General features: G+C 43.7%; 1 protein-coding gene across 1 annotated transcript in view; it reads right to left on the reverse strand.

Annotated features, from left to right (window-relative positions):
• CNTRL (centriolin) overlaps window positions 1–24,899 on the reverse strand; it is a 38,935-nt gene that overhangs the window by 5,491 nt on the left and 8,545 nt on the right. Inside the window, 28 exon segments of the mRNA XM_064170845.1 lie at window positions 427–615; window positions 1,279–1,352; window positions 1,607–1,764; window positions 2,148–2,365; window positions 3,330–3,445; window positions 4,106–4,265; window positions 5,022–5,186; window positions 5,671–5,797; window positions 5,895–6,035; window positions 6,167–6,297; window positions 6,668–6,860; window positions 7,019–7,227; window positions 7,528–7,838; window positions 8,067–8,250; window positions 8,727–8,866; window positions 9,646–9,790; window positions 11,144–11,260; window positions 12,105–12,284; window positions 12,564–12,743; window positions 13,669–13,849; window positions 14,298–14,443; window positions 15,208–15,342; window positions 15,425–15,601; window positions 17,010–17,230; window positions 18,348–18,501; window positions 22,082–22,276; window positions 23,432–23,541; window positions 23,953–24,178. Of these exon segments, the coding sequence (XP_064026915.1) occupies window positions 427–615; window positions 1,279–1,352; window positions 1,607–1,764; window positions 2,148–2,365; window positions 3,330–3,445; window positions 4,106–4,265; window positions 5,022–5,186; window positions 5,671–5,797; window positions 5,895–6,035; window positions 6,167–6,297; window positions 6,668–6,860; window positions 7,019–7,227; window positions 7,528–7,838; window positions 8,067–8,250; window positions 8,727–8,866; window positions 9,646–9,790; window positions 11,144–11,260; window positions 12,105–12,284; window positions 12,564–12,743; window positions 13,669–13,849; window positions 14,298–14,443; window positions 15,208–15,342; window positions 15,425–15,601; window positions 17,010–17,230; window positions 18,348–18,501; window positions 22,082–22,276; window positions 23,432–23,541; window positions 23,953–24,178 (4,683 nt within the window).

Genomic DNA, 24,899 nt, shown 5'->3' on the forward strand with positions numbered 1-24,899 from the left:
CTCCTTCTCCCAAGAGGCAGCATGGGAACAGAAGCTCTCTGAACTAAGTCCAGCTCCTGTATCTTGGCAGCTGACAGAACAGAATTCTAGAGAATAATCTGCTCACCCACACCAACTACAGCAGCAGCTGGGGCAGGACTCCACACAGTGCCAGCCTCTGCACCAGCCCTTCCTGCACTTAGGGCTCAGTGCTGATTCTTTGCTATCAGTTCAGAGATGACCCTGTCCTTCGTTCTGACCCCCCCCTGCCTTTTTGCTAAGATAACTCAGTGCTGGAGCTTTTTGTTTACTGCTCTTCCTCTGAAAACAAGGCTTTGTGTTTTTTAAAGCACTGCTGTATTATCTGTAAACTTGTTCCCAAACCCTTTTGGCCTGAATTATTTCTGGAGGTCAGGAGAAAGCAAGGGAAGTCAGCAAGGCTCTTACCGCCTCTTGCCTGGCTCGTTCTGCTTCTTTCTCTTCGATCTCCCCCTGGAGCTGCTGCAAGTGGTTCTCCCTCTTCTTCTGCCTCTCTTGGCAATCCTTACGTTTCCTTAAATACTCCCGGATCTCTTCTTTCAGGGTGGCCTGCTCTCTCAGCAGCTCAGCCTGCTGCCGTGTATTAGCTTTCAAATCCTGCAATATAAAATATAGAATCAGCAGCTGGTGAGAGTCAGAACAGGCCTGGGAAAGAACCTCACTGAGCACCCTTAAGCACACTGAAGATTATCTCCCATTAAACCAGCCAGGGAGTTAACACACTAAGAACCACCAGATAAAAAGCCAGAAAACCCCAACAGCCCTGAGTGATTTTGCCTCTGCCTGGGTTGCCTTCAAGAAAGAAATTCAGAGAATCACAGAATCAACTCATGCAAGTAAATACACAGAAAAAACCCAATCACCTAAAAGCCACCAAACTGAACAACCCAAAAAACAAAACAAAACCTACAAAAAGCCACCCACTCCATCTTGGCATTAACAACCCAACTGGAAGTCATCACAGCAGCCACTTAAACAGAAGGCCCAGAACAGGAATCTCATTTGCTTACTGAGTACCAGCTGGTGTCCAAACCACTCCAGACTCAACAAGAAAATAAACCAGCGACTATATATCAGATCTGCAAGGGTCTGGTTCTGAGCTAGTGCCTAGGTAAAACCAGGTGATGGAAAGTGGACTAGTGTGCTAAATGACAACCCTTGTTCCTGTGCTACAAACTACCCACTCTGTGGATATATTTACACTTGTAGATGAGAATACAACATGTATTTGTGACACAGACACCATTCACCAAAACTAACCTGTTCTGCTAGGTGAAGCTGCTGCCTGGAGTCATTTAACTCTCCTTTCAGTGTGTCCAGTTCTTCCTTTTTCACTAGAAAAAGATTTGGTGACAAAGATTTTCACTCAGCAATCTGAAATAGCCACACAAATGTTCCCTCTTTTCATCAATGAAGAACAAACAGCAGAAAACCAGTTTCTAAAATTGCCATCTTTTGGACACGTTGAATACTTTCTGCCTGCAGATATTTCATGCTATTGAGATGTTTACTGTCATACAGTACAGTTACATTGTGTCTTTTAACACAATTGCTCTTAAAACATATTACAGTTTAAGCCCATCTTTACCTTGAAGGTCCTTCTGTACAACAACAATGTCTCCATGCAGTGATTTTTTCTGTTTTCTCAGTAGATCTACCTCCTGCTGTAGGCTTTTGACATCCAGTTCCACTTTTTCTACAGTGGACAACATAGTCCTGCTGCTCTCTTCAGTAGCAGTTAAATCTCTGTAAATGTGAAAATGGTCTTGGTTTATTAAGTACTTGGTGAGGACTCAGCTGCATTTCAGTACAAGTTCAGTCAGCTCAAGGGGCCACTACCCAGCAGTCCCAAGAGCAGGACAGTTGTCCTGTTCCATGACTTAACATTTTGCTTTGCATACCATTTCTCACTGTACTGCCACAACAGAACAAATGCTGCTGCATTTATCAGCTTCACTGCTGACTATTTTCTGTAAGTCTCCTTAAAATAAAACCTCTGCAGGATACAGGAAGCAGCACATTCTGTGTAATTGGGCACCTCCAAGTCACAGCTACATTTTAGTCATTGATTAAGACATTCAAGGCACTTCCCAGCACTTCTGATCTTCGCAGAAAGGATACTCCCCCACCTTCTGGTTTGTGACAACTTCTTTTCCAAACTCTGACAGTCTTCCTCAAGCTTTTCCTTCTCTTTATTCAAGGACTCAATGTTGTTTTGCAGAGTGCGCATCTGAGAAGCCAGATGTTCGTTTTCCTGACGGTCCTTCTCCAGTCGTTGTTCCTGCCAATCTACTTCCCCTTGCTGACACTGAAATAATCTCTGAATATCCTCCAGTTTTAACTTCTCCTACAAAAGAAGCCATTGCAAACAACAATTTACATGGTCAAGCAGCAGAACAAGTTAGGAACATCTTCAGCTGCAGCAGTCTGAGAACCTTTCACTCCCAGAGATCATGTGCAGGACAGAGCAGCCCTGCAATTGCTGCATGATGAGAGGCAGAACTGCTCACAGTGGATCTAGATGAGTATGAGCAGAAGGACTGGAAGAAGGGCTGCATCATAGTTTAACCACCATTTCCTACTCCTAATATGTAAGAGCAGAATGTCCTTTCACTGCAGGGATTTGCTGAGAATGACACTAAGGGCTGAGAGGTGCTCAGGTGATGTAGGAAGGTGACCACTTTAAGCATACTACTAGAAAGGTACCAAGTGTACCAACTGGCCTCTCTTCTCCCTGTCCTTCACAGGAAGGGTACAAAGAAAAGAGGTAAAGACTTTTCAGAGTAAGCTGCAGGTACTATCTGTTTCTGTTTGCTCATGAATGCTCTCAGAAAGCAGGTGTTAGGTCTTCTGGAAGTGCACAGCTGAGCAATGGAGGCTCCTCCTGGACTGTGACCCAGTGAGACTGCCAGAGGGATACTGCTGATGTCTGCCACCAGCAGGCAGAAAGTTCAATGCCTGTCTGCATTGGTCAGAACAGACTAGCTGTGCTAAAACGGTAGAGACTGCCCAGCTGAGTTATCAAACTGTCTGCCACACTCTTTGAGGACACAGAATCCAGATAAAAACACTCTGGAAGCTGACACAGAGGAAACAGCATTCAGTGTTCTACAGCTATTGTTCTCCCTCATATGCACCAAACCCCCACTATTTCAAAGGGCCTAAGCAGACTTAAGACTTCTCCATGATAAGAAGGCATCAGACTAGAAAGGGATTGATTTCAAGTGCAGGGACTCTGTTAGCCAGGTCTGTGATCACAGAATAAGCAGATCTCTTCTGCCAGTCATAGTAGCTACAGAAGAAGCACTTACTTCTAGAACTGCACGCTGAGTCTTTTCCAGCTCATTGACCTTCTGGTCATGTTGTAGTTTCAAACTTTCAAGTTCATTATTTTCAAGCTCCAGCATTTCCAGAACATGTTTTAGTTCTAGTAAGGTGAAAGCAATAAAAGGTTGTTAGAAACACATCAGACATAGTCCCTTTGCAAAGAAAGGCACTAAGGAAAAAGTGAGAGCTGCTATACTGATAGCATCCCTGGGAAAAACCTCCACCTTCTCAGCTGCTGCTCTGCCAGCAAATTCCATGGCCCTAGGTCTGCTTCTTCCACTCCCCATGGAATAAGTCAGGACAGAGTCTCTGGCTGATGGGCAATGAAAGAAAATATTGCAGAAGGTACAAAGGCTGCAAACTGCTGCTGCTTGTACCTCCCACAATCTGCCATGACACAGCTCCTTGGAGGGAGCTTCCACTTCCACGTACATACTGATGTTGAGTTCTTCTGTGAATGCATCATAATTAGCTCATGTCTCCTGACCACCCAGCGCTCCAATATGAGCTGATAAGTCCCGACAACAGCTTTGTTCACGTTTCTCTCTGGCATGTAAAGCACCCATCCCAAACACAAAGCAGCACCAAGTGCTGCCTCAACTTCAGCTCTGCATCACCCACCAGGACACAGGGGACGCCTCTGCAGCTGTTCACAGGACTGTACAAAAGTGAGCAGCAGACTGCAGCAATGCACAGCTAAGAGCTCAGAGCACTTCTTTCCAAACTGCCCAGAATCTTGACTACAAAGTCAGGGCCATACCCATCTTATGCTTGGCAATTTGCCCAAGTATTCCTTGAAGATGTTCTTCCTCTTTTCCAATATCCTTTTTGATGAACAAGAGCTGTGCTCTTTTCTCCTTCACCTGGACATCCAGTTCTTTCCTTTCAACATTAAGCTCTTCCAGAAGTAGCTTTATTTCCTGTGGAAACATATCAGTGTTTTAAGGAATGCCATTATTTGTCAGGTTAAAGTTTTCCTTTAAATAGATGTATGTATTTATAAAAAATATATAAATACATGAAGTCTGTCAGGAGCTAGTGTTCAGTTTGATTCCACTGTTTGCAGTTATACTTAATGGTGCAAAGAGAAAATACCTAATATTTAGGTTAACCTTTTGCTCATTTACAGTTCAGAACAGTAATTCTGCAAAGATTTTGAGCTCCAAATCTGACCATAACACTGCCGTTCAAGTGACTAACAAGCCTTAAAACAGAGAAGCAGATAAAATTCACTCCCCAAAATATAATTAACCTTGACCCTTTGTTTTTGTTTCAGAAAGGAAGTACAGGATCCCTTCTACGGAAACAGGGATGGAGACAGGCGACTTATGCCAGCTTTGTTGTGCTTTATACACACTCAGACTGGTTTGCCTCAGCTGCTGCTTGCCTCAGCAACTCTAAGTCATGCAGAGACTTTGCTTTAACATGATTTAGTTCTCAAGGGACCTGGGACTAGGGAGTTCTACGTATTTGTGCATCTGGACCAAGCTCTAAGTCACCCACAACCATAGCTTGCTGCTTCTATTTTTCCAGTGAGCTTTGGCAGGTTATAGAAAGCAAAACTGATTTTGTGAAGACTTTATGGGACACTTCCCCCTCCCTCCCATAACTCTATTCTTATGCTGTTCCTCAGAGAACAATCTGAATGAGTTGAAAAACTCATTTGGAAACATTACTCTTATTTGGCGCAGTTTTTCATTTGCTTCAGTCTCTCCATCTTGAAGGGCTTCTTTAAGGTCACCTTTCTTCTGAGAAATGCAGTCCTGAAGGACATGGAGCTCTTCTTTTCTTTGGTTTAACTGCTGGTCCAGAAACAGGAGCTCTTGCTGCTGAGCAGTAATCTGCAATGGAGAAGAAGTTGAAGGGAAGCAGCACCTGAAGGCTTCTCTTCCTGCAGCTACACAGGTGCACAAGAACAAACGCAGTCAGCGCCATCCCTGCCAGAGGCTGATCTGAATCACCCTATGGAAGGATCCCACCAGAGCAATGAGCTTCATTTCTTTCTCCAGAATAAAGGCAACACTAAAGACTGAGTTCTGGCCTGGGCAGTGCAGTCCTGTACCTCAGGGACTCGCTTCTTTTTCTGAAATGCAGCAAGGGCTGTCACAGGGAACTCTGCAGTAACATTTAGTGTGCACAGACACCAGCAAGATGGGGATCATATGAGGAGACAAAACAGGGACAACTCAAATGGGCAATGTTACAATAAATGCAAGAATTAAATTCTTTAGATAGGGCAGTTCAAAAACTTAAGGTTCTTCTCAGCTTTCAGTTACCCCAAACCCAACAAAATTGGTAGTGCAGAAGAAACAAGATAAGCCTTACCTGATCTTTCAACCTTTCCAGTTCAGTTTTCTTGCCCTGAAGAAGGCTTTCTGCTTCTTTGAGGATTTGCAGGTGATGTTCCTCATTACTTTCTGCAACCTGAACATCTCCTTGAAGCTTATGAAGACTGACAGGAAGGACAAAAACACAGAAACAAGGCAGTAGCCTACTGGAGGAAAACATCTTTATTTTATCTAAGATAGTTTATGGTAAATTAAGCTCACCTTTCCCTCAGCATTTCTATCTTCTGGTTTAACAACTGGAACTCAGAGTCTTTTGCAGCCACCATTTTGCTCATTTCCTTCAAAACACCTTCTTGTTCCTTCTTATGCTGTTGTAAATCCCTGGTATCAGCCTGTAATAACCTAAAGAAGCATTCACGGCTTTTGAGATTAACATTTTAACTGCTGTCCCTCTCCAAAAGCAGGATTGAGAGATGTGGAAGAATCTTGTTCTTCTCCTCATGCCCCTCTGATACAAAGCCACAAGAGTGTACCTTAACTGCTGGTCTGCCTTCACCAGTCTAACAGCCACATCCTGAGCCCTCCACTCCAGCTCCTTTGCCTCGGTTTCAGCACAGGACAAACGCTCTTTGGCATGGTTGTACTTCTGAACAGTGTCCTTAGTCTAGAGCAAGAAATGAAGACTTGTGATGAAATACATTCCCACCATATGCTTCCCACATCCAGGTTAACTGTTTAAAGACCACTTCCTCCTGGCTTGAGTATGCCACCTGAACTGTCTACCTCTCTATATACCAAGAACCAGAACCTTTCCTCCTCTCTTGCTCAGAGCTTAAAAGCTTCCTTCTCCTTAGCAACAACTGAAGCATTTTCTTCTGGTACAGGCTATCCCATGACTTCTTTTTACAGAGAAGCTGTAAAGAGCCTTCAGTAATCCAAGTGAAATTAAACTGCTTAGACAAACCAAATTCCTCTGCTTAAACAATCTTAACACATGTAAATCCTTCTGCACTTAAGACTTAGGCTTTACTTACTTTCCCCCTTGTGCTCTCAAGTTCCACTTCAGCTTCAGAAAGCAGCCTGTCTGCCTCTCTAAGCTCTGCTCGTCGTTTCAGCAGAGTCTTCTCTAGACATTCAATTTCATCTGCAATATCTTCACGATGCCTAAGAGACTTTTCTAAGTGCATTTCTGCAATCAGGTCATCAGTATACCCTTCAATGAAGTCCCTAAAAGGTCAGGAAGAAAGGCACGGAATGAAAATACAAAATGCCAGAGGCACAGAGCCTCCTGAAGTCCTGGTCTGTTTACATTGGTTGTAAACAAGTCAAAATTGGCTTTTATTGTGGAAAAGTTTCCTTCCCATGCAGCCCAGGGCAACCCTCACCTGCGTTTGGTACGTTTCTGAGCTGCCTGCTGTAGCTCTGCTACTTCCCGTTCCAGCTCCTCTCTTTCCTGCAGAAGGTCTTCCACATTTTGATGCAATTTTTCCACCTCTTTCCTGCATTTACGCTCAGCTGCCTCTGACCACCTCTCTTTGTGTTTCTGAGACTTTAAATAACACACAGTGTCTTCCAGCCTCGTGACTTCACTCTCCTGCAGACAGGAAACAGAGCAACCAAGTCAAGACCTATTTTCTATTGCAGTGCTCCTGAGACACAGGAGCAGCTACAGACAACAGAGAGCAGCACAGAGGTGCAGCACTCTCAGCACACTCAGATCCACAACCTCCCCAGCAGGGACTCCTTAATTTCTTGGTTGTTTTTTTTTAAACTAGACTAATCTGCTCTGTAAAAATGAGAGGTTTTGCATTTTTTCTTGAAATTAAATGTTGCTGCTCTCCTTGTAAGTCAGCTGCCTCTGATTACACCTACAGCTTACAGCTCTGTCTCTTACCAAATCGTGATGCTCAGGCACATTGCAGTGAAGCACTCCGACAGGAACGAGTGGGACAGTGAAGCTTGAAGGAAGAGGACCATACACAACCTGGGCCCCCAGAGGAGGTGGGCCATAGATAACAGAGCCTGGGGGAACTGAAGCTCCACTTGGTGCTGCAGGAGGAGGGCCATAAACCACAGTCCCCTCAGGTACAGGGCTACCATCTGGAAGGACTGTGTAAATAACTGTTCCAGGCGGTGGTACAAAAGGAGGCTCTTCAGGAACATGAGCTTCTTCATTTCCTTCACCATCTCCTTTTGCTCTTCTGTCTTTACAGAGGGGAAAAAAAAAGTCATTTAAAACATTTTTTTCCCAAAGTAATTTTAAATTCTATCTAACATATCAAAATGTAATAAGCACTGCTTAAGGTGATTAATGAGTTCAACAGCAATTAACTTTTGTAATAGACTTGTGCACATAGAGACCTTCCTTAGGAGCTCTAGAAAATCCATCTTCAGTAGGCTCCTAAACATTCTGAGGCTGTGAGACTGACTTACCTTTACCAGAATTTGTTCTGGGCAACCTATTTCTGACTGGTGAATAAATCCAGCAGCCTCCTTGACTGGACAAATCTTCCTTCCTGCCCTGCCTGTCCTGACCACTCCCTCTTCCTGGTGAGGATGTGCCACAGAGTAAACAAATGCCAGAATCTTTTGTGCTGCGGGAAGCAGGAGTTGAAACCTAAAGAAAAAAAAACAAAACAAAGGCAAACTGGTTGTGTAAATGTAGGAATGACAAACCCTGTAAAAATGTTTGTTGTAGACATTTCTAAAGCACTGTTCCTTTTCAAGAACAGGCTGCACACACTCTGCTTTCTCTTCCTTCTGAGTGTGATACTACTACTTCTAGAAGAGTTTGAAGTATTGTTCAGACAAATGCTGGTTTGCAGGAACTGTTTGTCTGTAATGTCCTCTTTTAACCTTTCCCTAAATGAATTTACAGTACTGCCCTTGGAATAATTGTCTCCAAATATGACATTCACCAGATTACTACACAGCAACAGGCTTTATCAGGGAACATTTGTCTGCTGTTGTTTCAGGACGTCTCTTAACATGCCATCTGATATAGTTCCTTATGTTTCTCCCAGACCCAACAAGTGTAGAACAGATTTTCCCATATCAAATGGCTTTCCACACAGCAGCAGTTGTACTTCTAACCTGTGATGATGGCATATAACACCAGTATCCCCTCCTTTTCAGTGGATCTGCTATACTGCTGATGTAATCACTCTGGTTTGAAAGCATGTTTTTGAGCGCAGCAATCTCATCCTGCAAGTTGTCTATTTCACCTCTGTTACCTGTAAATTGATCATAGTTTATAGATATATAAGGCAAATAGTTAAGTCATAAATACTGCATTCAGCTTTTCCCCCTCACTGTGATCCTCTTAATCTGAAAGGGTATTAAAAACCTGAATTGCTGGAGGAAGCAAACTAAAGGTTATTCTGTCTCTATGCAGTGATACACATTGGCCCTTGCTTGTCGTTTTAAGACTTCAGAAATACAAAACCCAAGCTCACATACAGGTAACTGATCTCATTTTTCCTTACCATACAGCTCTCTGACCATGCCTTAGAGCAGTGTAAAGCTGAAGGCACAGCACTGTCAGTGTTTTCTAAAGAGCTGGGAAAAGTGTTATCAGCAAAAACTGAAGAAAATTAACATACTGCCAGCCTGACTTTCAAAAGGAGGAAAGATTTAAGTCAGTTTCCAAAGGTCACCAGGCAGGGCAAGAGGCAACGCTAGAACTCTGAAGTGTTAGTCCTACTGCTGGTCCTTAACCACCCATTTCCTTCAGTCTTCTTGTGTGAAGAGGAAAAAACCCACCCATACACTTCACAGACCTGCAATTTGGCTCTTGGCTTCATACACAGAGAATTCACTGAAGTTCAGAGATGTAAAGAGTGGACATGTCTGTATAGGAACCATACAGGAAACACTCCCCAACAGTTTATTCCTGGAATAAACTTACAGAGCTCTGAGAAGCTTCTCAGATGAAAGAGCAAGAACTACAGAGAAGTTCAGTGTTCTGGAATCATGCTTATCTGCATGCCATGTGGAGAAAATGAGAGATTACCTGTCCCAATGTTATCCAACAACCACCTTAAACGGTCAAGTTCTGCTTTTTGTTGCTCCACGGCTTCACTTAATTTATCAATTTCAAACTTCTGAGAGCTTGATGCTACATTCTTCTCACTAGCTTTCTCCATTTCATGCTGAAACTAAACCAGGATTTTCATCAATACAAAGTGCTACAGTTTATGTTAAAACTCTGTCAAACATGCCCACCCATTCCTACAAAACACACTCAGTGTACCGCTGCTGCAATAGAACTTCCTTCACATCACTGAGGTTTGCAGACATTGCCATGTAAAGGCATTTCAATTAGCAAGGGAGTTTTACTTAAACATCAGCTACCTGGCTGTCAATAGCTCCATGGCCAAGTGGAGGCCAGTGACAAGCAGAGTCCCTCAGGGATCAGTCCTGGGACCAGTCTTGGTCAACATCTTTGTCAGTGCCATGGACAGAGGCATTGAGTGCACCCTCAGCAAGTCTGCTGACCACACCAAGCTGTGTGGTGCAGCAGGCAGGCTGGAGGGCAGGGATCCATCCAGAGGGACCTGGACAGGCTGCAGAGGTGGGCACAAGCCAACCTCATGAGGCTCAACAAGACCAAGTGCAAGGTCCTGCATCTTGGTTGAGGCAATCCCAAGCACAAATACAGGCTGGGCAGTGACTGGCTGGAGAGCAGCCCTGAGGAGAGAGACTTGAGGGTGTTGGTGGATGAGAAGCTCAACATGAGCCAGCAGTGTGCAATTGCAGCCCAGAAAGCCAACCAGATCCTGGGTGATTCTCCTCCTCTACTCTGTTCTGCTGAGACCCTACCTGGACTACTGCATCCAGTTCTGGAGCGCCCATTACAAGAGGGATGTGGAGATGCTGAAGCATGTCCAGAGCAGGGCCAGGAGGATGCTCAGAGGGCTGCAGCACCTCTGCTATGAGGACAGACTGAAAAAGTTGGGGCTGTGCAGCCTACAGAAGAGGAGGCTCCCAGGTGACCTTCTTGTGGCCTTCCAGTATCTGAAGGGGGCCTAAGAAAAAACTGGGGAGGGACTTTTTAGGCTACCAGGGAGTGACAGGACTGGGGGGAATGGAGCAAAGCTGGAGGTGAGGAGGAAGTTGTTGAGCACGAAAATGGTGAGAGCCTGAAATGGGTTGCCCAGGGAGGCGTTTGAGATCCCATCCCTGGAGGTGTTTAAGGTCAGGCTGGATGAGGCTGTGGGCAGCCTAATCTAGGGTAGGGTGTCCCTGCCCATGGCAGGGGGGTTGGAACTGGCTGATCCCTGTGGTCCCTTCCAACCCTGACTGATTCTATGCTTCTACTTGAGCCAGTGAGGCTTCCATGTTCTCTGGCAGATGTCAGAGGATGGAAGAACTCTGTCACTTGGAAAAACTTGAAGAAAAAGAACAGGTGTGATGCCTCTGAACAGGGCCTTTCAGAAATTCATTAAATCAATATCTGAAGCATTTAATACCCCTTGCACAATTACAAAGCAAACACCACTGCAACCTACTTGTTCCTCCTTCTCTTTGAGGAGTTGTTGTAACAATTCAATTTCTGCTTCTGCTCTGGCAAGATCCCGAGCTGCACGAGCTGCCTTAGCACAGAACTCTTCAGCTTCCTCCATCTCCTGAAATGGAATTCTTCATTTCAGCTTCAGTTTGCAAGAGTATTTCCCGAGCTTGCAGATGTCTCATGCAGCTTTGTGAAAAGCTGACTAACAAGAAGCATCAATACCTGTCTGTTCTGGAATTGCAGAAACTGGCAACATTCATGTAAAGTGATCTTTTCCCTTTAACTTTACAGGATTTCTACAGAGATGTTACTATGGAGTCCATACTTAAAGAAACACGAGGTGGAAGAACAAACTTTCACAGCCCCTTAACAGCCCCCTGTAACAAGGTATTACCTTCAGTTAACAGGTTAAACTTATCCCTCTCTCACCTGACACAGTAAGCACACCTGTCCATACCCACACTTAACTCAGGCATCATCTACTGCATTTCAGATGATGTTGTCTAAAGCAGGAGCTCCTGTGCAGCAGGACAACTCAGAATAGTGAGGGGCCTGGAACACAAGCCCAATGAGGAGAGGCTGAGAGAGCTCATGGCAGAATTCACTGCATCCTGGCCTGGCTCAGGAACAGTGTGGCCAGCAGGACAAGGGAGGTTAGTTGTGCCAGGGGAGGTCTAGGCTGGATATTAGGAAGTTCTTGCCAGAGAGTGATTGGCATTGGAATGGGCTGCCCAGGGAGGTGGTGAAGTCACCATCCCTGGAGGTGTTCAAGAAAAGACTGGCTGGGGCACTTAGTGCCATCGTCTAGTTGATTGGACAGGGCTGGGTGATAGGTTGGACTGGATGATCTTGGAGGTCTCTTCCAACCTGGTTGATTCTATGAATAAAGCTTTGAAGCCAAATTTGGCACTCGAAACCACCACTTATACACAAGCAATTAATTATCCATCTTCATTTACCTCAGCTCGCTCCTGATTGATTTTGTGAATAGTCCCATGCAGAGCCTGTAGCTGATTTTTAGCATTGGAGAGCTCTGTGGCTGCCAGTTTATCTGAAGTGATGACTGCTTTCTTTAACTCCTTCAGCTCTTTATCTAGGCTGACAAACTGCATCTGTGCCCTGGCATCTTCTATTTTTTTCTGGAATCAGGAAAAGAGGTTTTTAAGTGAAAAGCATGGTGGAAGCCAGGCTTTCTGACACTTAGCCCCCCACTCTGTATCCAGTGCATAGAAGTAACAGGAAAAAAAACTAAAGTGAGCACAACCAATAAAATCTAGGTGAAAGAAAGATGTTGTATTTAACCTTTGTGCTCCTTTCTGTACTTGAGCTATGTCAGAAAGCAAAAGAATTATTAAGTTTTTGAATCTTCTTGTCACAAGCACGCAGAGTGCACAAGGTTTGCCCTTACTCATTCCCACCTTCTTTGCTAAATCTTTCAGTTGAGCAAGAATAGTCTCCTTCTCTTCATCTGCCTCCTGGAGCTGCTGATCAGCAAGGCCCTGAATTTCTTCCATGCTCTTTATTTTTTCACGTAGATGTTGGATTTCATTCTCTAACTGATGGACCTTGTTCTTATTTTGCCTGTTTTCAGCTTTCACCTAAAAAGTGAAGTTAGTTAGAAGCAGTAGCCAGAAATATGTGGAGGCTTTTTCCAACTAAAAGCCACCTATTTATGTGATGTAAGAAACAACTACCTGGGAAGTGTAGTTAGCAGCATAATTTGGATCAAAAGAGAGAGGAAATTCTTTGCCACTGTAAGAACCACATTTCAAGTGCCCAAGTGATTTTGGTAGTAGAGCAGGTTACTGGCTCTATTTTTCTACCTATAATTTAACTCTTTTTTGCATCTGAGACATAAAATTGAGTCTAAATTCTAAATTTACCAAATAATCAGGCAAAAATCATAAGGGCTAATACTGAAGAAAATAAATTCAGACCCATTGTTAGATGAACACCAGAAGGTGATTCTGTCCCTGTTGTCATACAGCTAAAATTAGAGGTTGCTTATGGAACTTTTAGCACATGTTAAACCCTTCTCCTTCAAACCACTTTTTTTAAACAAGCTTTATATAATAAAAAGCAACAGGAGGTTGCAAAGGATCATGTGTCCTGTCCAGCATCCAACTGAACACTAAAAGGAAGGTAAGAATAGCTGGTGTATTTTACTACTTGAACCACAATATCACAGTACACTGTGTGGAAGTGGTCAGTTATTTATCTTCCCTCCTCAGAAGCTTTTGCCTGTTTCTTTAGAATGAAAGTTACTACACATAACATCCATTTGTGTACTCTAGCAACCTCTTGTTCCTGTTCTAATCACAAGTAGCAGCACCCTGCTCTGATGTGTGCTGTCACTGTGGTTTTGACAAGCAAATGTACTGAATTTGTCTACCTCCAGTAAAATTATTCTCTTCTGAAAGATGGACAGCAACAAAGATACATCAGTAGTGAAACATCCTTCAGCTGCAAGCTACATTTTTGAGACTAAGCTGAAATTGTCTTACTCTTGCTTTTGATACATGCCTGTCTGTATTTCTCCTGTACTGCTTCCAGTTTTTCCTGCTGGGATGCCATTTCCTCCTGCATCTGCCTCTGTCTAGCCCATGCCTTCTCTTTTTCCATCTGAGCATCAGCAAGGATGTCATTGCATTCCTTCTGCAGATTTGCAAGGCTTTTCCCTAAAACATCAGCTGAATTCCAACATCTGAAAGAGAAACAGTACAGGTGCCAAGACAGAAAACCACTGAGTTTACATTAAGAGATCCCATATTGAAATTAGGAAGCCTAAGAAAACAGTGCAAGTTTAAAACAGCCAATGTAAATCAACTCTGAATGCACCACACAGAACTGCCTCCACCCTGGCTCTACATGTTCCATTCTCTCTTGATTACCATTCTGTATTGCTCGGGACAGACAGCAGGGGAAAAGTGGCAGTGAAACACGAGGGCACTATGCATTTCTCTCAGCACTAGACTTACTAAGCTCAGCACTAGACTTATTGATGCTCTTAACAAGCACAGGGTGCTTAAGGTCATGCTTGAACAGCCCCAAATTGCACTCAGGAGGATGCAGCACATGTACCTTATTGCTCTCATTTGCTAATCACTTGCACATGCTCAAGTTGAACACTGTCATACTTTTATTTTACTCACTTAATCTCTCCAACTCCTGTCTGAAGCTTTTGTTTGAGTTCATTTATACGAGCTAAGGCTTCCTCAGGATGAATTAAGTTACCAACTGCATGGTTCAGCTGATTTTGAAGCTCTTTAAGCTGCTGCTTTAAGAGATTGTTATCTCCCTGAAAAAAAACAACACCACCATAAAAAACACAGACAAAAAACCAAACAACATTCACACAATCATTGGCAAACATGTACAAACAACAGAAGCCAGAATTTTTTTGTATCTAGATCAGCTGGGGGAGTTGTTGTTGTTGTTTCTGTTTTGTAAATAGACTCCAGACAGTTTTTTTCAGCGTGGCCTGAACCATTATCATCAACAAAATAAGTACAACCCAAACAATTTCTGCCTTTCAGTTGAAAGGTTATTTAAATGCCAGTTAAAAAATGAGCTTATCCTTTCCTTAAACTACCTACACAGTTCATGAAATACCAGTGACTGCCAGAATCACAGCTCTGCTGCCTTTTGTACTTGGATGCCATTATTGTTTGGTGACAAGTAAGATTCCTCAGGATCACAGCTTTGAACAGAAAGAGTAAATTCTGCCTTAGGCATTGGGTTAGTTTCTAATTCTGCATACAAATAGTATGGATATACTGGATGAAGCTTGTGGGAACCAAGATACAACAATTTAGCAATCCCTGGGCAATGTATCTGAACAGCTCTGAAGTTATTTCAGAGGTCAATCTAAATGTCTAAGAGACAGAAATAAAAAGACTATGGTGTAGGGTGTCTGTACAAGAAAATTAAAGTGAGGTAAAGCCATCAATACTAATAAACTTCACACAAGATCAATACAGAATCCTTTCATACTTTCCCTTTGAGGGAGCAGAGAAACACACTGCATATCAGGCAACATTTCAAAGACAACAAATGCTTCACCTGCAATTGCTTGAACTGAGACAGGAGCTTAGAATTTTGTTGTTCCTTCTCTTCTGCCAGTTGAGCTTTGGTCAGAGCATTCTCTAGTGCTTGCCTTTCTTTTTCAAGTTCAGCTTGCAGGGCTGACAGTTCCATCTACAAACAGAAAACCTTATTACTGTCACGCCTTGTGCTGGAGTAGATTATCTCTTGGACAGCACAAGAGCTCTGTTCTCACCTGGCTAAGCTGTTTCAGTCTTTCCAGTTCTTCTTTGTGCTGATTGGCTTCAGTGTCCCTGTCTCTTAGCTGGGCTTCCAGTTCAGTCTCATGGGCACTGATATCCCTTTGTGCATCCCTAAGCGATTCATTTGTCTCTCGCTGCTCCTGGAGTGCCTCTTCCAGCATTGAAATTTCCTGGAATTTTATATTCACTTTAGAAGTAAGTACACAAGGGAGATAGGATTTCTTTACAGTACATGGCCTCAGAGTGACAGCAAATAGATCAAAACAGAGACGCTAACTCTACTCACTGACCATTCAAACCTAACCTAGGCAGCACTGCTGCATTCAGAGATGAGGTCAATGACACTGCTGTGACATTCTGTACACAAATCTACACTCGGGTTAGAAAAATGTAACTTAAAGTGACAGACATTTGTTACTGGTATTAAGGTTGACATAAAACTTAGCAGAATTTATCAGCTCTCCAATAACTTGGTGATAGAACAGATGCAAACTCATAACGTGCACATCCTTACCATCAGTTTTCACTGATGCAATTCACTGCAGCAGCTGCAAATCCATTTTTAGCAACATTTGAAAGGTAAAAATCTGCATTTCTGAGACATCTTCCACAAACTGCACATCTACTGCATATCTCATCTCTTGCAACTGGCTTTAAAGGCCAAATTCTGCTCTTAAAGTGTGTGGGAAATTCTGACTGAATTACAGCAAAGAAAAATATTCATAGAATCACAGAATCAACCAGGTTGGAAGAGACCTCCAAGCTCATCAAATCCAACCTATTACTCAGTCCTGTCTAATCAACTAGACCATGGCATTATTAAGTGCCTCATCCAGGCTTTTCTTCAACACCTCCAGGGACAGTGACTCCACCACCTCCCTGGGCAGCCCATTCCAATGCCACTCTCTCTGCCAACAACTTCCTCCTAACATCCAGCCTAGACCTCCCCTGGCACAACTTGAGACTGTGTCCCCTTGTTGTGTTGCTGGGTGCCTGGCAGAAGAGGCCAACCCCACCTGGCTACAGCCTCCCTTCAGGTAGTTGTAGACAGCAATGAGGTCTGCCCAGAGCCTCCTCTTCTCCAGGCTAAACAAACCCAGCTCCCTCAGCCTCTCCTCACAGGGCCCAGTATCTCAACATCTCTCTTGAATTAGAATCATAGAACGGTCTAGGTTGGAAGGGACCTCAAGGATCATCCAGCTCCAACCGCCCAACATAGGCAGGGACACCTCCCACTAGAGCAGGTTGCTCAGGGCCTCATCCAGCCTGGCCGTGAACACCTCCAGGGAGAAAGCACCCACAACCTCCCTGGGCAACCTGTGCCAGTGTCTCACCACCCTCACTGTAAGGAACTTCCTCCTAACATCCAGTCTAAATCTCCCCTCTTTGAGTTTAAACCCACAGTATTCAAGGTGTGGCCTGACCAGTGTTGAGTACAAGGGAAGAATACTCTGAAGTTATGTCAAAAATAAATATTCAAGAACTGTGCTTTGCCATTCCCAGTTTGGTTATTTACTTCTTGTAAGGTTTGTTCTTAAGTATCTGAATTTGGGAAGAGACTCAGGTATTAAGCCTTACTTTTCGCATGTTTTCTGCATCCATGGCAACTATTTCCAGGTTGTTCCTCTCTTCCTCTAGATCTGCCAATCTCTGCAGCAAAGATTCTTTATCCTTCTGCAACTCCTTACATTCATCATTGGCCCGTTTTGCCTGACACTTCATGCTCTCCAGGTACTCCTGTAATCCCGTGATAATGCTTTCTAAATCTCTTTTCAGTGCTTCATTTGATGCTATCTGACCTGTAGAAATGCAAAATGAATTTGAGATTGTTAAGAACCACACTTCTTTACCAAACAAACAAAACTGCCTTTTTCATCTTATCTAAGCTGTTCACCTAGTGAAATATGTAGTAACAAGGAGTCATTAGAACTCAACCAGAAAATGCCTGTGCTCTGTTTTAAGGGTAGGAATCACAGAATCAGCTAGGTTGGAAGAGAGCTCCAAGATCATTCAGTCCAACCTATCATCCAGCCCTAGCCAATCAACTACACCATGGCATCAAGTGCCTCATCCAGTCCTCTCTTGAACACCTCCAGGGACAGCGACTCCACCACCTCCCTGGGCAGCTCTTTCCAATGCCAATCACTCTCTCTGTCAACAACTTCCTCCTAACATCCAGCCTAGACCTCCCCAGCACAGCTTGAGACTGTGTCCCCTTGTTCTGTTGCTGGTTCCCTGGCAGAAGAGACCAACCCCACCTGGCTACAGCCTCCCTTCAGGTAGTTGTAGACAGCAATGAAGTCTGCCCTGAGCCTCCTCTTCTCCAGGCTAAACAACCCCAGCTCTGTTAGCCTCTTCTCATAGGGCTGAGTTCCAGGCCTCTCACCAGCTTTGTCACCCTAATACAGGAGTTCCTAAATTAGTTTATTAACCTGCCTTAATTAAAAAGATCCTACAGCTCTTCATGCATTCCTGCACACTGACCAACATAACATTTTCTACCTTTACACTTTACATCAATTTTGTTCCAGTTTTTTATTTTCATATGCTCTTCTGAGATAGTTACTCTCACATAGCCTAAGTGGACAGTAAAAGCATAAATAAATGTATTGACTAAGTCAATTTCCAAAGCTTCCCCCCAGGCTTATGGAAAAACAAACAGACAAGCAAACAATCCACATCTCTGTAAACTACAATCCTTAGCCACATAAAAGTGAGGTGAACATTAAAAAAAAAATGAAATAATACTTGAAAAAAATTCCCCAAACTCTCTTTTTAGATCCATTAAGAAAGAGTCTGAATCTTTCCCTGCACATTCTGCCTTTCACTTACACAAAGATAAACAAATCTGAACCCCAATTCAATTGTCATGTTACCCTAGACAAAAAGTGCTGCAAGAGAAAAAGAAACATTTACCATCAGTGAGCTGTTGCTCCAAGTCCTTAATTTCCTCAGTTTCCTTTGCAATCCTCGAGAGCATTTCATCCAGGCGACTCTCCAGCTGCCTGTAATGTTTGTTCATGACATCAATCTGCTGTTCTTTACTTGCTTTTTGTGCTTTCATGTGAGCCTGTAAATTAACAGTTGGAAAGGTGAAGCGGAACAAGGTCAACAGAGATTTAAGTCAAGTCAGTATTTTAGATCAGTTCTGCAATGTCTTATACCAGCAGTAAAGTCACAAGTGCTGTGTGTGTGTTGTGGTGCTTGGTTCCTTTGGGGGCTTGGTTATTTTTCCTCATTGCTGTCCCACAAACAATCTCAGATAGACAAGCACCCTGCATGACTAACAGCACTGTGTGCAGTCTTCCCCTTGCCCAGGCATGATGAATAAAGCCTGCATTTATAAACTATTACTCAGGGCTACTACCTTAATTCCTGGCTTCACTTTTTGTTCTATTTTCTCTTTCAGTCAAGAACAAACATGAATTACTTCAGAAGCTTTAATCCTGTCACCCTGCATTGCCTTCACAGCAGATGATGCTTTAGAACATGTCAGGTCACCACCTGAAGGAAAACTCTGAGCAGCCAGCAAGTCAGGCCAACTTTATAGCCAAGATTTACTTAAGAGATTTCTTTTGCTTTTTTAACATTCCTGGGAAATGCATTGTGCCCACAGCTCACACAGACTCTGGTCAGGACTTGAAGCATTTAGTATGAATCAGGGTGATTGTTTCAGCTGCATACAAACGGTGCTTATCATCACCACAATACAACGCTGTTCCCCACCCCTATTAAACCAACCACGAACAACTCAAGCGGCAGAAAACTTGGGAAAATAGAGAACTACAGTCACAACGTAACTCTACAAACAGAACTACACTGACGATAAATTACAGCCATCATTTTACAAAGAGAAATATAGTTACTGCCACGGCAAACAGTAACAACACAGCAACAAGAGTTGCTGCTCACTGTTTGATCAGCGCTTTTGTTCTTGCTACTCCAGAAAAAAAACAGAGGCAGCAGCAGAAATTTTAAATGCAGTATCTGAGAAAAATCACTTCTCGAGTTGCTTCTGTAAGAGAAGTTAACAGCCGAAGCCAGAATTGAGCGCACTTGGGATGTAGTGCACCGGAAGTCACTTGTAGCGTTCCCATTAGCACCCAGCTCAGCTGGTCACCTCCTTACACACAAACGCCCAGCTGGCTTCCGAAAGCGACACTTCACCCAGCAGCAGCCGAGCAGAAGCGCTGCTGCGGGGTCGTTCAGCGGCAGCTGCCGACTGTCACGGAGCTCCGTTTAAAAGCCTCAACACTTACAGCTTTGCCTTTGTCTCTTCTTCCTCCGAGCGCACTTGCGAGGCGCCCCAGCCCGGCTCTAGCGTTCATTTCCCTACAGAACCGCTGTCCTCAGCACACAAAGCAACAAGTAGCGTGTCCCATCCTCGCCCCACCGCCTCTGCCCCCGCAGCCCCGCTGCAGCGGAGGGACCGGGGCTGCCCTGCCGGGCCGCTCGTTCCCGTTGCCGGTTGCCGTTCGGCGGGCGGTTGGCCCCGGCACCGCTTCCTGTGTTGTGATTTGAAGCGAGGGCGGCCCGCGGGAAGGGCCGGGCTGGGCCCCTGCGAGGGGCCGGCCAGCAGCTTTGGGCGCCTGCCCGGAACGCACACAGCCCTTCTCGAACTCAACGGCTGAGAAAATTAACAAATAAGAATATAAAAAAGCACTTTTAAAAAGCGTTTGAGGGCTTCGGACCCTGGGGATGTGCCCCGGGCTGAGCGCTGGGCCCGAACCTGCTCAGCATCTCTACCGATGATCTGGACCGGGGCACTGAGTTCAGCGTCAGAAAGTTTGCAGATGACACCAAGCTCGGCGCAGGTGTGGATCTGCTGGAGGGTAGGAGAGCCCTGCAGAGGGACCTGGCCAGGCTGGATGGGTGGGCAGAGGTCGATGGGATGAGATTTAACAAGGCCAAGTCCAGGGCCACACTTTGGCCACAACAACCCCAAGCAACACCTCTGGGGTCAGAGTGGCTGGAGAGCAACCAGGCAGACAGGGACCTGGGGGTGCTGGTAGAGAGTAGCTGAAGGTGAGCCAGCAGTGCCCAGGTGGGCAGGAGAGTCAATGCACCCTGGCCTGGCTCAGGAACAGTGTGGCCAGCAGGACGAGGGGCCTGGAGCACAGCCCTGTGAGGAGAGGCTGAAGGAGCTGGGGGTGTGCAGCCTGCAGAAGAGGAGGCTCAAGGCAGACCTCATTGCTGTCTACAACTACCTGAAGGGAGGATGTAGCCAGGTGGGGTTGGTCTCTTCTGCCAGGCAACCAGCAACAGAACAAGGGGACACAGTCTCAAGTTGTGCCAGGGGAGGTCTAGGCTGGATGTTAGGAGGAAGCTCTTCCCAGAGAGAGTGATTGCATTGGAATGGGCTGCCCAGGGAGGTGGTGGAGTCATCATTCCTGGAGATGCTTAACACAAGACTGGATGGGGTACTTAGCACCATGGTCTAGTTAATTTGATAGGGCTGGATGCTAGGTTGGAGTCGATGATCTTGGAGGTCTCTTCCAACCTGTCTGATTCTATGATTCAGCTGAAAACCAGGAGGCAGGCATGGAAAGTCATTATTTGCATACACAGAAGTTGCACCAGGGGAGGATTAAATTGGATATTAGAGAACTTCTTCCCTGGAAAGGATCTCAAACACTGGAACAGGCTTCCCTGGGGAGGTGGTTGAATCCCCATGCCTGGAGGCATTTAAAAGATGCAGAGATGTGGTGCTGAGGGACATGGTTTAGCATCAGACCTGGCAGAGTTACAGAACAGTTGAACTTGATCTTACAGGACTTTTCCAACCAAAACAATCCTGTGATTCTGTAATTTCTAATTTCAATAGATGTTTGCTGTGGCCAAACACAGTTAACTCAGAAATCAAGTATTGCTTCCCTGAAGATTGAAAAAAGCAGACCATCACACTAGAGCTGCTCTTGGTGCACCCAGCTTTGCCCCAACCCATGACAGTGCAACCTCTGAGACCTTCCTGAATGAACCTATCAGCAATGACAGAACTGTATGTGCCAGCACAAGTCCCCACCAAATAGGTGCTATGAATCTTCTCAGAACTAGAACTGTTTATTGAAAACCAATTCCAAGTTTAGGATGATGGACTACAGTGTCCATCAAAGCTCCTGCTGCCTGCAGTTCACAGGCTGAAATATGAATACAAGCTGTCACCACTTCAGCCAAGTCAGCTTTACCTGCTCCTCTGGACACCTTTTCTAGGCCCACTTTTTGCAAACTCTTGTGCCAGTGCAAGAGCTCTCTGACAAAGAAGCACTTCAGCTATAGTCCTGCAGCAGTTACACAACTTTACAGATCTTTAAGACCAGATTTTACAGAAAGAGGCAGTCAGGATCCTTCACACAGACATTATGCCCAAGGCTCTGCACTGTGTGTTTTGGGAAAGCATACAGATCTAGTTCTTAATGTGCTGTACAGCTGCATTGACAATGACTTGCCCAAGTGTTTTACCAGAGTTACTTAGTTTGGGGCATTTTGCTTTTCTAAGTTGTGAGGAGTTGCATGTTCAATAGCGGCTAAAGGCTTGATAAATGGCAAAAGAATGTGATTGATGAAACAGGTACAACTGAATAGTAAAGAGATAAAATATCCTTGACCTCACTTCTCCATACATGAAAAAAATAAGATTTCAATTTACTTACATGTCTTGGATCCTCAGGATTTAGAGAAGCAAGGGAACTCTGCAACTCTTCAAGCTCTTTTTGTTTTTTCCCTATTTCTCTTTTCTGTTTCTCCATTTGTTTTTCCAGTTCTAAAGCTTCCTTGCGTAGCTGATGCAGGATTTGTATCTTTCCACTCAGTTGCTCTTCAAGCCATTCCTTGTTGGCCTGTGACATCTAGGGGACAGCATTAGGAGGTTGGTAAGACATCTGAACTGGAAATACACTGCTAATCTAGAATAGTTTCATATGTTAAATCAGCCTAACAGGTTGCCTAAAAATTAGCTATTCCTTCTTTTCAATCTTCTTTATTTTCTGAAGATAATAAAAACTCACAGGATTTGCTAAAAAAAGGGAAAACAGACAAAACATTCCTGAGATTAGTCTAGCATTCCAAGAAACACCTTTATTTTGACCATACCCTAAAGCATCCTTGTTTCCAAACACTACATCAAAAGTCTCTTCTATAATTCCTTCTCTCACTCTCAGAAAGACAATCTTCAAGGTCTTCCTTTCATCCTCTCTCTCAGTTATGACTTTTTAAGTTAAAATATGGAAGATCCAGGTCATTAATTTTAAAACAAGTTTAAAGACTAAAACTAGCAGTAATTTCTGACAGTTGTTAACAAAATGGAAGACAGTTTTAGTTGAAATGCTTATAATGTCTAATTCTTGCTGCCAGCTTTGTAAGCTATAGTGCTTGGTATTATCTGCACGAGTACATCCACAGTTAGGAGTCCTTTCTGAAAGGCTTTTCAGATCACAGAATGTCAGGGGCTAGAAGGGACCTCAAAAGATCATCTAGTCCAATCCAGGTCAGATAAATCAGAATATATCTTACAAGGTCTTTTCTGACCTAAAAGATTCTATTATGTGAGGTTCAAGTAAAACTTCCTTTCTCATGAACACACTACATAATATGTCACCAGTGCTGCTTATGATGCTGCACCATTCCTCTGTTACTTTCTGCTCTGTTGCACAAGCCTTTAAGGAGCTATATAGTTATGGCTCTTGGAACTTAGATACATCCAAATTCCAGTCCAAGTCTCCTGCTGAGTAATGCAGTGACCCCTAACTGTCCACTTGCTGCCTATTTATGTCCTTCCAAAGCATTTTGGGGACAGTTAACAGCTATCACCACATGGGACATGTTGAGATGCAATCAATTGCACTAAACTCTGACAGCTTATTTATAAACAGGCTATCTAAAGCCTGCAAGACTTTTCTGATGCATGACAAATGGATTTAAATATGCAAAAAAAAAGAATGAGAGAAAACTCAGTTATATTTTCTACATCCATGCTGCTTTCATGTAGCAACTTCTTTGCATACTTTTTTCTGAGCCAGAGCATCCTCCACTTCTTGCAGTTCCCTTGTTACATTCAAAAGTTGTTGTTCTGCATTTCCTATTGCACTCTGCAGTTCTTCTAATCTTCTTTGTGCTGCAGACAAAAAACAACACCCAAACCCACCCCCCCCAACACATTAGAATGTTCTGTAGGACACTGATATCCATGTTTTATGTTAATGCATTGATAATTAAAGCTAAAAGATGATTGTTGCTCAAAAACTGCCTACATTTTTTAATGAGTCTTATACAGTTAATCGAGTGTGAAACCCTCTCAGCATTCTTTGAAATAACATTTAGACCTTTCATCCTGAATAATCTTAAAACAGCAAAAAATTGTTTTGACCCAAAATGCATCAAGCAGCATTCAGAAATGACAGAACTTAAAAGCCTTTGACCCACCATTGCTATTTTTATGTCAAACATGTCAAGCATTTAATCCATGATATAAACCACAGTGATATACTTATTTTAAATTTCATTTGGTTGAAATTAAGATTTTTACCTGTCTTGATCTTTTTTTCTTTACCTTCTAGTAGCTCATCTACAGTTTGGTGCTGCACCTTCAGTGGGGGTTTCCTAGCAAAGTCATCTTCACCCAGTGGCATTTTTCCCATCTCCACCTGCTGAGCTTTGCTAGCAATGTAGCCTTCTCTTATGAACATATTCCTTTTATACCTGGCCTTACCAATGTATGGGCTTTCACCAGGGACACTGTCAAGCTCAACATCCTGAAAGGCACAAAGAAATGTGTCTTTGTATCCACCTCAGAAGTATGCTTGCATTCAACTCATACACTGAACTCCCTTCACAAGCATATAAAGTAACATCAATGTGATATGAGGATGATGAGAAGAAAACAGACTACATTTCACTTGTTTGGATTTGAGTCTTCTTGTTGGTGAAAACCAAACCAACCCACTTGGGGTATGGTTGATCAGCTTGTTGCAAATGGGTATTTAACTGAAGGAATTTTTCTTCTAATTGTAGGCTTAAGAATAACAGAAATTATATTTAGGCCATTGCATTGTTGCACTCAAACATAACTTTAAAACCCTGTATAGGGTTTTAAAGGGGGACTCTGCATTTCTTGTGCAGAGTCCTTTCCTTCAGGCACCTTTGCCATTTTTTGCAGGTATGACAGTTTAGCTCTACTAGGAGGAAAAAAAAAAACAGAAAAAGGACAGAAATTCTAATACCTTTTAACTCAAGACTGTTCTGGTTTGTGGAATTTCTTCACGTGAAAGGGCCTCCAAAATTAAGCTAAAGGGCTGAGTTAATAGTAAGAATGAAGTGTTTGCTTACTGACTCTACCTAGCTAAAACGTGTGGTACTAACATCCAGGTGAAGGGTCACTCAAATTCAATTTAGCTCAAGTCTGTTAACTTTTAAAAGTGTTTACATTTTGTAACTAATAACTCTTTATAAAGCTGTATCTAGCAGAGAATTAAA

The sequence above is a fragment of the Pogoniulus pusillus genome, chromosome 35 (assembly GCF_015220805.1).
Source record: "Pogoniulus pusillus isolate bPogPus1 chromosome 35, bPogPus1.pri, whole genome shotgun sequence".
In the NCBI taxonomy this organism is placed as follows: domain Eukaryota; kingdom Metazoa; phylum Chordata; class Aves; order Piciformes; family Lybiidae; genus Pogoniulus; species Pogoniulus pusillus.